This window comes from Trachinotus anak, unplaced genomic scaffold, assembly GCF_046630095.1.
Source record: "Trachinotus anak isolate AG129_WGS33_773 ecotype Australia unplaced genomic scaffold, CSIRO_AGI_Tana_v1 ptg000001l, whole genome shotgun sequence".
In the NCBI taxonomy this organism is placed as follows: domain Eukaryota; kingdom Metazoa; phylum Chordata; class Actinopteri; order Carangiformes; family Carangidae; genus Trachinotus; species Trachinotus anak.
In genome coordinates, this window is record NW_027273852.1 from 6,491,858 (window position 1) to 6,505,614 (window position 13,757).

At 38.5% G+C, this 13,757-nt stretch overlaps 2 protein-coding genes across 2 annotated transcripts; both read right to left on the reverse strand.

Annotated features, from left to right (window-relative positions):
• Nucleotides 1–190: 190 nt before the first annotated feature.
• Nucleotides 191–7,342, reverse strand: pofut2 (protein O-fucosyltransferase 2). Its single transcript, XM_071460299.1, has 9 exons — nt 7,118–7,342; nt 5,876–6,129; nt 5,391–5,535; nt 4,827–4,937; nt 3,950–4,016; nt 3,607–3,732; nt 2,970–3,150; nt 2,627–2,750; nt 191–2,046 (listed from the first exon to the last, which is right to left on the reverse strand). Exons 1-9 carry the CDS (start codon nt 7,291–7,293, stop codon nt 1,893–1,895), a joined length of 1,338 nt encoding a protein of 445 aa, XP_071316400.1. The 5' UTR covers nt 7,294–7,342; the 3' UTR covers nt 191–1,892.
• A 1,584-nt stretch (nt 7,343–8,926) lies between these two features.
• On the reverse strand, nt 8,927–12,713 carry LOC139607654 (trans-1,2-dihydrobenzene-1,2-diol dehydrogenase-like). The gene is made up of 7 exons (XM_071460763.1): nt 12,289–12,713; nt 11,519–11,630; nt 11,145–11,308; nt 10,797–11,049; nt 10,537–10,661; nt 10,245–10,395; nt 8,927–10,042 (listed from the first exon to the last, which is right to left on the reverse strand). Exons 1-7 carry the CDS (start codon nt 12,376–12,378, stop codon nt 9,930–9,932), a joined length of 1,008 nt encoding a protein of 335 aa, XP_071316864.1. The 5' UTR covers nt 12,379–12,713; the 3' UTR covers nt 8,927–9,929.
• Nucleotides 12,714–13,757: the final 1,044 nt, after the last annotated feature.

Here is a 13,757-nt window from a genome sequence, read left to right on the forward strand (position 1 = left end):
AAAGGAAAAACAATGCCATGAACTCTCCAGATACCATATATCTTGTGACTACATTAGGTTTAAAGGGCAAAGAGAAATGAAACCTAAGTTACAGGCTACTGACTGAAAAACAATCATAGAACAAACAAAAATGTGATTCAAAGTAGACAAGAGGTGAAGATTTCAGAAATAAAAGACTGAAAAAAAAATCTGCTTTTCATGTTGTCATTAAAGGTTGATGTGCCAGAGACTAACATCAGTTTCTCCATCACTCTTATACAAACACATACTGTATGTGAGCATATACATAACTGCTGACAAAGACAATGCTGAATGACATGACAGTTTGAGAAATAACTTCCTGATAGAGCAAGAAAAACAAGTCTGCAAAAATATTTTTGACAATTACATCTGCCAGGCAGGCTAAGTATTATATGCAGCTTTTTTCCATTAACAAACACTTAAAAAAGGCAAACCAATGAACAGTAGAAAGCCTCAGGGTTGAGCTAAAGTAAGGCGTAGGTGACATTTGAGACTACTGACTTATTAAACGGGAAGCACCAAGGTAGTCCGACTGGTTTTCTCTCTTGATGACAACACTCACATGTTGTCATCAAGTGTCTGGTATCACAATACAGGCGCACATTTCATTGGCTTTGGCTCAGAGTGGCAAAATGGCTCTGAAATCAATCCTGGTCAAACTTTCACTCATCTGTTTTATGCCACGTTGAAACTCTGCTTAAAACTGTTTTCATTTTTATTATGCAAAATCAAAATCACGCAGCTCCTGTACAAACTGTCATGTGACAATACCCATACCAGACAGTTTTTTTTTTTTTTTAAATCAAAACAGGTGCATCATCAGGAATAGGGTGTGTTGTACGATAACATCTTGATGGCTGACCAGTGTTGATGGGACACAGTGGCTCCGTTGTATGGCACATGCCAAATATACAGTCCGTGAAAAGAATTCAAATACATGTTTTTTTAACATCTGTAATACTGTAACACAATCCCACGAAACAAATGTTAATACTGGTGCTGTATAAAATTACGAAATAAGGGAGGGAAGTTACTCCACACTCATACTGAAATGCAGTCCTGGCAGATGGGAAATGCACTTCTATTCAACAAATCCTGAGCTGATAATTAGGTTCGGCCTGGTCTTCAATTTTAAAGGTGCCCTGTGGGGTTTTTAACCACTAGCAGTGCTATGATGCTGTGTTTTGATCAGCAGATTCCCTTTTTGTTTGGGTCCTGTACAAAGGCAAAAGGGTACATATGCCTAACAAACACTCTCTGGCAGTTTTAATGCTAATCCACTTATCAACAGTCAGTCCCCTGATGAACAGACAGTGGCAGTAATACACCAATAAACAATATACTGTGCACCTTTCAGTAAAAAAGTGTGTGCTATGTACTATGTTCATGATATCTGAATGATACTTCATACTTATGTGGTGTCATTCACTATAGTCTGATCAACATCAGCACTGAACAGCACTAAACCTTATAATTTCAGTCTCATGAAATGTTAAACAGAGAATGCTCCCACACAACAGGGCCTGCTGCTGTCATTATAACACACCAGTCGTACTGGTATTAGTCACTAATATTAGAAATTATGTAAAACACCAAGGTGTCATGAAGGACACCACATTCAACCTTAAAAACATATGAAGATTTTAATGGTTTAATATTACAGTAATTCATGTTTGGCAGCCCAGTCTTAGCCTTTTGAGCTTAAGGTTCAGTCACAGTGGTCATTACAGACCTGATTGCACAACTCTGAAACTATAGAAAATACACCATAAAACACTTATAGTATCTTCCTATTATATTCCATACAAATTAATGTAACTTTTAACACTGTTTTTTGGCACTTGTGTGTGTCAGGTAAGTCAGAGGTCACATCAATAAACAATTTTCCAGTGTGTGGGCTGTTCACATTCTTTCTCAGTGTCTCCACAGAAACGATTGTACGTAGTTTGGGGGTCAAAACCCAGGATCTCCCTCTCTTCATGGATCCGGAAAGAGAAGGTGGACACAGATGTTCCTATGAAGGATCTGAAAATGGAAATAAATTAATTAATAGGTATATAAACTAATAGGATAGTACACTGATGCAAAAGGTTTGTGCCTTGGAAAACTACAGGAACACATGACACAAACTGGTTCAAACTTGACCATGGGATGAAATAAAATAAACTTATGAGTCCTCAGATGGATTTCAAATGTCTTTGCTGAAAATTGTGCAAATGATCAAACATGCATATTTTATATTATTATACATTATCATTATTGTTATCATTATTATTATCATTATTAAACTCTAAAATAATAGCGCAAGAAGAGTCTACAGCTATGCTAGCAGCTCTGTGAGGCTGATGGGAATATCATTAATTATGCACTTATATACTTATCGGACAAATAAATACATTTCTCCAAAGGGGCACCTTCAATCAAAAATGTATTTAAGCTGTGTGTACTATGTACTATCTTCATGATCTGTGAATGCTATTTCATATTTAGTGTGCGCATTTCCTTTATAAAAAAGTGTTTGTTATATTCTTGTAAAACATAACATTTGTAATGAACAAAAAAAGTCACGAGCATATATGCAACAAAACCATGAAAACTAATTTACCTTGCATGAGCACATATCCACTGGTCAATGATGGCCACTCCTCCATCTTTAAAGAGCTCCAGGTTCTCTGTGGATGGTTCAAACCGCACCATGTCTGGCAACAGCTTCTTCAACTCCTTTAATTCTACAACATTGCATAACACAGGATTAGAGGAGCATTTATAGTGACTATGAGTTTATGGATAGGCTGCTACTGCTTCCTAATATTATTACTAATACTGGGTCATTACCATTATTATTATCATTATAGTACATACGATTTTTATCTTATTGTGTTAATTCCATTTGAAATAGTTTTACACCAGAATGTATTTTTTCCAATTACACAAAAAAGAGAGCTTACCTTCCTCATCTGCATCTGTTGCAACAAACACTTTGTCAAGTTTGTGCTTCTTCATTAAGCTTCGAATTTTTTTAACTGCCCCCTTAAGGCTGGGAACATCCTCTCTGTGACCCCAGATAAAGTCTTTCCTGCGCAGGTGGACCCCCAGAAATGGGCCACCTTTAGCTGATCCCAGCTTGGCCTGAAGAAACAAAGAAATGGCAAAATAGTGTTCGATTATTGCTTAAAACTTCAAACTTAATAATGGAAATGCTGAAATTAACAGTTGTTAAGTGATCATACTATCTCAACCTCTGAAATTGGAAAAATCAACAAATGCAGATACAACTCAAAAAGCATTTTATGGCAGTTCATAATGATTTTGGGGGGTTGTTAAGATTTATTGCTAAGATGCTGTAATCCACAACAGTTTGACATATTTGAAGTGAAGGAATTTTACTGACTGGTATTCATCATATCATATTGAAGTGATTATCTTAAAAATACATATTGTCAAATACAAGAACCAGTACTCAATTAATGCTGCTAATGCAGTTAAATCTAATAGTACAGCACCAACAACATATGATAAACACATGGCAAATGGAAGCATCAGCACAACCACATAATTATGCAATAGTCAGACACACTGGCTCACTTTCATGCGAGTCCAGTCCTCACTATAAATGGTATGGTCTCTGTCATCCGAAGAGTTCAGGTACTTTGCTCTGAAGTCATCTCCTATGAGTCGCAGGTGCTTGGCAAAGACCATGCTGCGGCGGGTCTAAGTGAAAAACAGACAATTGTTTACATCAGTTTACTGAAAAGATGGTGTTCCTTAAACCCCTGGCTTCAAAGTGCAAAAATCCACTTCCACATTGTATGTTATTTTATGCAGAACACAGCAATGTCACAAGGTAACACTACAGCAGGTGTGCCACCCAACACATGACACCATTATTTCTAACACAAGTATGACAATAGCCAATTACTTGACTTACATCCCAGTAATCCTTCCCAGCATAGTGATCATGAAGGAGTGTCTCAGCTCGGTCAAGCATTACTGATCTGCAAAACAGCAGTAGCACACACACAAGTTCCTCCCTGTCAATGAGATCTGACAGAACAAACTAAGCTATACCACACTTAAATAACAATGAAGTCAGATCATCTTTCATCTTTTCGTAAACAGTAAGATCAAAGACATAAGATATTATAGAGGATTTATGCTTTATTCTTAGGCTGCTTTAACTACAGACTTTGGGTGTCTGGATAGTGACAGTTCATGACATTCACTTTCATAACATTGGTAAAGTTAACCTTAGACAAACAAAAAAAAATTTTTTTTATTTTTTTTTTACATCTCTTGCATCTTTTAGCCTTGCAGGGACACAGCAAAACTGAATTCATTAAAACATCATCAGCTTTCAAAAGCTATGCAAACATAGTATTCTGAGATTGGTTAGACAATTTTGGTACAAAATACTGGCAGTATATTTTATAATTAGTATAAAACAATCCAGATTTGAATTTCTATATAAGTGCATGCATGCATGTTAGTTTATGAGTGTTTGCATATGCATAGTGTCTGAAATTTGACTTTTGGTAATCACCTGTAAAAGTCTGGTCTGCTATACACTGGGCCATGCTAACCATTTTAAGAATTGGGTACTATATCAAACCAAAAATTATTTGCAAATTGGATAAAAGTTGATAATAATCATCAATCTCAATAGAACTGAGTACAGCTCGATAAATCAAAAATAATTATATTGATTTATGTGCCACAAACACATTTTACCAAACCATTGTGCTTGTCAAGACACAGTGTACGTATGTGTGTAGTCAGTGCATCAACACGTTTCTCTGTAGACTCACGTTACTGTGATGTTTTTCTGAAGAACTGGGGCCATGATAGAGGCATGACCTTGAGCTGATATACAACTCACATTTCGGGCTCTTGTTTCATCATAGCCCCAAAACCAGCCCCTTGGAAGAAACACAGAAAGACACGATAAATGAGAAAGTTGATGATGGATGAAAGGGGGAGAGATGTGCCAGCAGGAAGACAGCAGTAGATGTAATTAATACAGAATAACTACAAATGTGATCAATCACTGTCTGTAGAGGGTCTATTCAGTTGTTATACAACGTTACAGTTAATTCTCTTTGGCACTAAAGTGAAATGAATCCCTTTCATATAAAAACAATGAACGTTTTTTTTGTGTGTGTTTTCTGAACCACCAAGTCCAGAAAACATCAGCTCCATGGCAACTAGGATGAAAGATTTTCAAAACAGACTAATATGAAACAGGATGAAAACACAGCCTCTGGTTTCAAACTCAAATCATTTGTATATGCATCCATCACTTTGACCTCCATGCCCTTTGTTTAACTTTTTATAGACTAATGTTGTGAGTTTTGTGCATTGTATTAATTTACCTGTAGTACCCCTGTTTGTCTTTGGAGTACATCAACTTCTCAATGCATGGCCGCTCGTCAACTTTTTCCTCCCATTTTCCATCCGTCCATCCCTCAGCGTAGTTTTGCAGTACTAGAACCTGGTCTATGAATGGGCCTCCATTCTCTAGAGAGGAATAGAAAGGAACAATATAGAGAGGAATAGAGTGTTTGGCGTTAACAAAGCCAATAAACTTAGACTGTGAAGGAGCACTCCATTTTAACAGCTGATGAAAAAGGTGGTGTCTGTGCATTGTGAAATGTAACCACTGTTATCTATTATAAGGTAAGGTATAAAAAGATAATAATAATATAATAATAATAATAAGGTATAAAAGTTGACAATATGTTCAATTTATTTATAAATCATATACAGATAATAAGGTTCCAATAGGTTCACATGTAAGACAAATTAAGATCTTTCAGTAAATGCAACACTAGCCTGGGTCACAATACAAGAGGCTCACCAGCAATGAATTCCTCATATTCAATGACAGGCACATTGGCCTGCAGGCTGGTGAGGCTGAAGAACTCTCCCCAGGGGATGCGGCTCTGGTGGATGTTGGGGCTCTGCCAGTGGTAGAGGCGACCCCATGGAGGAAGTACCAATACCCAGTCATCCCCCTCCTTCCTCAAAGTCTTCACCAGGGAGGCCATGCGGATATACACATCTCTCCGCAGGTTGAAACCCTCTGGGGGGTTCACATCATACAACAAGTACCTGAGATGGCAAGAGACGACATGAGATCTTGGGAGTTTAAAGAAGCTGCAGATGGAAAAAGGCAACAGCAGCAAGCTCTTTGGTGAGTGAACACATGTGTGAAGGATAGTCTTCACGATACATCAAACCTGCCACATTCAGTAGAAAATCAACTTTGATCCCTTTTAAAACGTCAATTATTGTTTGTATAAAAGCAAGGTAGGAACAATGCTGCTGTGCCATCATATTCTTTCATGGCACCATTATTCCAGTTGTAGACTACAATGAAAAAATTCAGTGCAAATACTTAATACTAATACATGGGCTCATGCACAGGGATAACAATCAGTAATTAACTCACTGTACTCACTCACCTTATGTCAACAAACCACCAAATCTTATTCAGTGCAAACAACATTATGTAACACATGTATAAACCACATCACCAAACTAAGGGGGAATTATTTTATAATTTTGTGAACGAATTCTGTTCAAACGTGATTGCTCGATTATTGCAATATTTGATTTGATCGAATAGATCGGCATCGGAACATAATCAGCCTTGGTCACTGTGTTTCTGAGTTTGTTGCAGTTAGCAGCAAAGTTAACGTTTCATCTGCGCAGTAAAGGGGAGACTGTAATTCTATGTAATGTCTGTTGATAAACCATTTATCCACCGATCTTCACTTCGACACCATAGCGTTTTAAAAATCCTGCTTGGTTATAAGTCTGCAAAGGGTGTGTGGTTCCTGCAAGCAGGAATTCATTAAATCAACAACTTTTCGAATGGAGTCCGTGACATCTTTCTTCTTCGCTTTACCACAAGCGGTCACGTTTGGTAAATAGGACAGAAACACAGCCGTAAAAAAAACAAACAAGAGTGTACCTATAGTTAATGTAAAAACAGACATACCGTAACAGTTTATCAAAAATCAATAACTATAATAATAATACTAATTCCACGTTAGCACGACTAGCTAGCAGTAACGTCCAAGTGTGTAAAACTCACCGTAAATCCCTGGCGGCAGCGATGGGAACAGTAGTCGTGTGGCTGGCACTGAACACATTGTCAGCCTTTACTGTTTCAAATGGTGCAAAAGCAACGAGAGTATACAAACAGAATACGGTGAAGGAATAGGTTGAAACAATGAATATCACTGGTATGTGCACTGCTTTATGCGCCATATTTCCTCAGAGCCACGCACTTCCGGAAGGGTGAAAAGCGTCTGCACTGTTGCCAAGCAACCGACAACTGTTGGAGGGTGATGGGGGTGGGAGGGGGGGTTGCGTCATGAATTCTAAATTTAACTAATAGTTGTATTTTATTATTTATTTATTATTTATTATTTTTAACGATATATGCTATATCGTTGCAATTATTGGTCATTTTGATAAACGCCTTGCTTTGAGTGCCCCTGTTTAGCATTTATAAACAGTACATAAAGATGTAATAAATAGTTTATAACACACTATAATGTAGTTGTGAGCAAATATAAGGACATTTAAGTTAACTAAATTAAAGTGTTATAAAACATTTAGTAAATCTTTATATCCTGCTTAGAAACACTGAATAGCAGGGACATAGGATGGGTTTAGATATTAAGTTATGCCAGACAGTAAAAAATGTAAACAATGCATTGACACTATTTTACTGCCTCTCAGTTGTATACCTTTGTCAAAGTTGCATTAAATATGGTCAAATTCTCCCCTTCCTGAGTTACATGTTTTATGATGTCCTAGTGAAGTTGACTTTTGAACATTTGGATATAAAATGTCGTCTCTTCATCATTTTATCCTTCTAGATATTTGTTAAACTGTGTTATAATTAGAGTTTGAATTCTTGAGTGTTGTGAGGTCAATGTGACCTTTACCCACCAAAATCTGATCAGTTCATCCTTGAGTCCAAGTGAATATTGGTGCCAAATTTGAAGAAACTCCCTGAGGGGTCACTTAGATATCGCGGGATGGACAGACAACCCAAAAACATCATCTCAATCGCAATGTCCACCCACAAAGACTCACAGACTTTGAGGTGCCTTCCCCGTTAAGTCCATGATGCCTTAGGGCTGTAAGATCAACAAAAGCATGAGGTCTCCCTGGCAGACGTTTTGAGAACTCAATGCACACTTTCCGCAATCCCACGTCTTACCCACAGTTCATAGCATTGTGAAAAAAAAAGAATAAGACAGAAGAACAGAAGGGACAAGTTTGCATGGAAGAATACACACATAGTTTAACGGTGATTCAGAGCCAGAACTATGTCTAGTTTTTTGTCCTATGACGGCATGATGATAAATTCCAAATCTGCTTTTATCAGATCAGCCCTGGCTGTTTTCTGGTACAGAGCATATGGAGGCATAAAAAAGTGGTCTCCTGTCTGAGTCTCTCACACTGTTTTACTCCATCACTGACTTGTGGTAAAGCAACAACGACCTCTAGCTTTCAGAAAGTGTCAGTGAGAGCATACCCAGTAAAACAGCAGTCTGACCAGACAATTGAAAATGCATTGACAGAGAGCAGGGATACTTTTATGAATTTAAAAAAAAAAAAAAAAACAGGATTCAGTATTTTCCTATCATTACTGACAGTGGAGAATACTTTAATTCAAATTTACATCATCATGTAAGGAAACTCTGAATTATACTGTTATTATTATTTTTTTTAACATTTCTTCAGAATAATTAGTGAATTTAAATTAATGTTAAATATGAAAATTATTGAAGAGGTTTAATATTTAACCATATTTCTTAGTAAGTTAATTAAATGAAAATTGTAAAAATAACAACGACCCAGCAGTTTGACTGCATTAACTTGAGTTTATTTCCCTAAGTAACAACCCAGAGACTCAATGACATTTGTGCAAAACACCTGAAAATGAAAGAACAAAAATCAAAACATTAAGTGAAAGATGGTGGATTTACAGTCGTAGCAGGCTTGTTTCAAAGAAGATATTCTGACACGTCGCACTAGGAAAGATGTAAAAATTACAAGTTATGATGGCTGAATTCTGTTAAGTTACTTTGGCCTCAGGGTTCTGCTGTTGTGCATGCTGGCTCACTGTCACACTGTCTGGGACACTTAGATAAGATGGAGCCAAGACGTCTCCACCCAGGAGTCATGCGATCGCACCTGAGGCACGGAGGATATCACAAGTGCTCCTGCCTGGAGAGGAACCACACCCTCGGATGCAACCACTTCACCAGGATGAGTGATTATATACCTCTTCGCTCCTTCTGTTCTTTCTTTTTGACCCCAGCCATTTTTTGTGTATTCTGTAAGTTAGCTTCCTTATTTAATATTTGATTTACCTTTATCACACACCATTTCTGTTGAGATTTGATTTCATGTTAGTATTTTTGCTCCCTCTTTGCAGAGCATAAACCACACACATCAAAAAGAAAGAAAGAAAGAAATGAAAATGAAATATGACAGCTATTTATTATTTTGCATTCTTGAACTCCTGCCTCATTTATGGGTCTCAAACACACTAAGCCTACCCCACTATCCATTATATTTGACTCCAACAAACACTGTTAATGTTATTACACACACACAGACACACACTCCATAGGCACCTATTCCAACCTTAACCATCAGAACTAAATGCCTAACCTCAACCCTTAAACTGATTTTAAAACCCTTAAACCATTTAAACTTGTGGGTCCAGAATTTTGGTCCCAGAGAAGTTGCTGGGATCCCACAAGTATAGTGGGCTCCCACTTTTTGGTAAAAGAAACCCACACACACAGACACTGAAACATCTACTATGATCCCATGTGGTCTGATTCCAATAGGACACGTTCCATTATTCTGCTCACACGTCACTGGATGTTGTCCTGGTCATATGTCACCCCCATTTGTCTTCTGGCCTCACCTACAACTTCTGCTATCAGACTGGAGTGAGACCATGGCATCCCTGGACTCTCCTTTAGTCCTAGAGGGCAACCAGAAATCACAACTGATGATAAACAAGAGACCACAGCAGGAGACAATTTCAGGATGCAGCATGTCACACACCAATGCGCACACTTGGATATACTGAAAATGTTGAATGGTAAATAACACATTTCTGATCAGGGTAGATCAATTGTAAAAGCTTCAGCTGTTCTAATCTTATGCTGTAGTGCATCTTGTACCTTCCAGCAGACAGCGGCGGACCTCCTCAGCCTCATATCGTAGACCTGTACTGTACTTGTGGTTTAATGGCATTCCGGGCTCTGGCAGGGGAAATTGCATCTCCTTCCCATTCACCTCCAACGTTGTAGGAGACCACATATGGTGGGGTATCTTTTGTGACAATCAGTGACATAAAACTCGCCTTGAATTAAGTGTTATACATTAGCATATTAACATACCTGTGATATTTGATCAATTAAGTATTTCTGTGCAGACATTTCAACCTGTCCCGCTGTATTCCGTTTCTTTTACCTTAATGGTGCCTTTGGTTCCTGTGATAACCACATCAGAGGTCAGCGTCATGGTGATGGAAAAAGTGCAGATGGCTAGTCTGTTCCCTGCAAACTTCAGGACCAAAACTGTAGTTCCATCAACACCTGGACAATGTAGAGAGAGCTTTGAATTCATTGGAAGGTATCAGGGCTTCCAAATAGTAAATATTTTTATTTACGTTCATGAGTGTTTATCTGAGCAACATTTGCTTGGTAAATTGACTTTCTTGAGATAATCACCTGTGTCCATGAATTGCCCTGTGGCTTGGATGGACTCAGGCCTCTCGCCATTAAAGACCATGAAGATGAACTGCAGACAGTAGATGCCCAGACTCAGCACTGCGCCCCCTCCTAGCCTTCTCTCAGTCAGGCGGGGAACGTGAGAGAACTGAAGCCCCATTTCAGCTCTGACCATCTGAACATCACCCACCTCTCCCTGATGCAGCAGTCTCCTCACCTCCAAGGATGCTGGAAAGAAACGTGTCCAAACCGCCTGGAAGGACGACATGCGATTACTAGAACAGACAAATCGTAAATGATGAACGTTATTTTGCTTGAAAAGGGATATATTTCTATGCTTTACATTACCTCCATTAGGAAGACACTATTGTCTCGGGCTGCAGTGATGAGTTCCTGCACCTCCCTTGAATTCATGGCCAGGGGCTTCTCAATCAGCACATTCTTCTTAGACTGCATGAAAAGCTTGCCAGTACTCAGGTGGTGAGGGTGGATGGTGCCAACATATACAACATCTAGACAGAGAGGGACAGAGAGACTATTCTTTAGACAAATTACTTAGTATTTCACTTATATCCAAGTCTGTAATGCAGAGTCCACTACAGATTAATCTTCCTGGAGCAGGTAGAGATTCAATGACTGGCCTAGGTGCACTTCAGACGAGTAGAAATTATTAATTCAATTTAGACAAAAACCTTACACCATATGTTGACTGAAGAACCCACCAATGTCTGGATCTTTTGCCAACTCATTATAACTTCCATATGCTCGAGGGATGTTGTGCTTTTTGGCAAATGCTTCGGCATGCTGCAAGTCCCTGGCTGCAACAGCCACTATCTGAGGATGAAAAACCTGTTTTGTTAATGTAGCATCTATTTATAATGATTTGTATTACATGAATATTCACCAAAATTTAAATAGCATTGAAAATGCAAAGAGAAATCATTAAATTTATGAAACACAGAACAACCATATTTTAACAGAGGAGTTAAACAATGAATAGTGACAGATAATATTCACTCTTGACCTCACAAGTTTCAGGATGCACAGACACATTTCTGTACTTCCTGCTCAGCAATGCTGACAAAGGTGCAGTGTCCAAAGCAGTTAAGATGACGCAACGTAAGGAAGTTTAACTGCACTTGTGAGAAGCAGATGTGAGGCACTGCCATGCAGAAACCTGTTTGGAAGTCTGCATCACCTCACAGGTATAATATAAAGCTCAGTGCGGCCTTGGCCAAAAACAATTACACCAGTTTACATGTAGCTTCCCAGTACAACCACAGTCTGATGCACTGGGGTGCATTGCTCAAGGGCACTTCAGTGATGGTTAATGAGGGTGTGCTAAAGTGATTATTATGAGCTGGTAACAGTTGTTGACATCTCTATGTCCTATGTCCTGTTTGTTTTGATATATGTATGTATATATGTGTGTTATAGTATGTTTAGTTCAATGATTTATATTTATATTAGCGGGGGAAAAAAAAAAAGTTACCTGGTGGTCCTCAGGAGTCAGGGTCCCCAAGGCAACCGAGAAGTCGTGACAGATTTTTCCTGCACTGCATATTCCCCAGCGCGTTGCCATTACGAGCTGCTGTTGGTTTTAAACTTCAGTCAACTTCAGGCAGCTCTGCAGGTGTTTGTTAACCACTGCGTCATCGTCAGGTTGATCTCTGTCATTTTTCCAACTGCTAAGCGCTCAACAAGCTGCACTAGAGGGTGCCTGCGTACTGGATATTCTTCTTCTTTATGTCACCATACCCCTGCCAGCTGTTCTCCCCAAAAGAATGACAGTGAAAAGTCATGGTTACTTTGCCTTCCTTAATGGCTGAAGAAGGTGATTTCTCATAATATTTCATTTCCTACAATGAAGTTGTACATGTGGAGAGCTGTATGTTAATTTCCCACACCAATATAAGCAGGAACAAGGATATTAGCTTCCATCCTGGACAATAAAATGAATATGTAAATTGACGATATCTGTCCTAAACGATGATCGTCCATATTTTATGCTTCCAAGTACTGAATAGCCATCAGATGCAGTAACTATGTTATTTATTTCCTTCTCTGATATCTACTGCAGGGTCAGTGTTATTATTATATGATCTGTTACCCCTCTCTTCAGAAATGACTCACTCACAGGGATATTGCTACACCTGCACACCATCTATCAGGATCTTTGGAGCCAACTGAGAATATAAGTCTGAAAAATGTTTATTAAAATGCTTCTTGACTATATGTGCCATACCGGAGGTTGCTTTGACTTGTTCTTCAATTACTGCTATATGTTCAGGTCAACATTTGGTAAGAGGAATAACCAGGGAGGAAGGGAATCAAAACGGTAGGGCTGTACTGTAATTGGTATAACTACGCTTTCTGTCTTTGCATCAGCTGTCCACCCAAAACGTGTGATATTTGTCTCATTATGTTCCCAGCAGTCTGTCAAAACACTTTTGGCAGGATGTTTATCACATTATCACTGGAGATGAATCCAGTATGCCAGAATTAATTTCACTCTTCTGATCTTTAAAGGAATTTCTCCCATTTCTACTTGCGTCACTGACAGTGAAGATGTTTTGAATGGTCTGCTACAGATTCTCACAGGATGAACTTGTAATACATCTAACTTCTCAAGGTTTGATTCTGCTGCTGACATGTAAGCTCCACATCCAGTAAGACAGGTCTGATGAGTGCCCAGTATACATTTACATACATGCTCTCCTTTCCTGTCCTGATAAGCAGAGAAGTATGTTGATTCTTCATTTTATCCAAATTATCCTTCCATGTCAGCTTTTCGTCAAATCAAACCCCAAGAAACCTAACAGCTTTTACTTGCTCAAGCCGTGGTTCATTAAATTTTAGGGATGGGAGCTATTTTTGCTGCCTTGAGAAACAAATTACTTGTGTTTTTACTACAGACAGTTTCAATTCCCATTTAATTGCCCATTTTCCACTTCAACTACC

What these genes read in the sequence shown, in the direction of transcription:
- LOC139607654 (XM_071460763.1), bottom strand. Translation starts at nt 12,378, where the DNA reads ATGGCAACGCGCTGGGGAATATGCAGTGCAGGAAAAATCTGTCACGAC. An exon ending in GGCAAAAGATCCAGACATTG is followed by an intron (nt 11,309 to 11,518) that starts GTGGGTTCTTCA and finishes CTCTCTGTCTAG; the next exon opens with ATGTTGTATATGTTGGCACC. An exon ending in CCGCCGCTGTCTGCTGGAAG is followed by an intron (nt 10,043 to 10,244) that starts GTACAAGATGCA and finishes GTTGCCCTCTAG; the next exon opens with GACTAAAGGAGAGTCCAGGG.
- pofut2 (XM_071460299.1), bottom strand. Translation starts at nt 7,293, where the DNA reads ATGGCGCATAAAGCAGTGCACATACCAGTGATATTCATTGTTTCAACC. An exon ending in ATATGAGGAATTCATTGCTG is followed by an intron (nt 5,536 to 5,875) that starts GTGAGCCTCTTG and finishes ATTCCTCTCTAG; the next exon opens with AGAATGGAGGCCCATTCATA. An exon ending in CAGAAAAACATCACAGTAAC is followed by an intron (nt 4,017 to 4,826) that starts GTGAGTCTACAG and finishes GCTGTTTTGCAG; the next exon opens with ATCAGTAATGCTTGACCGAG.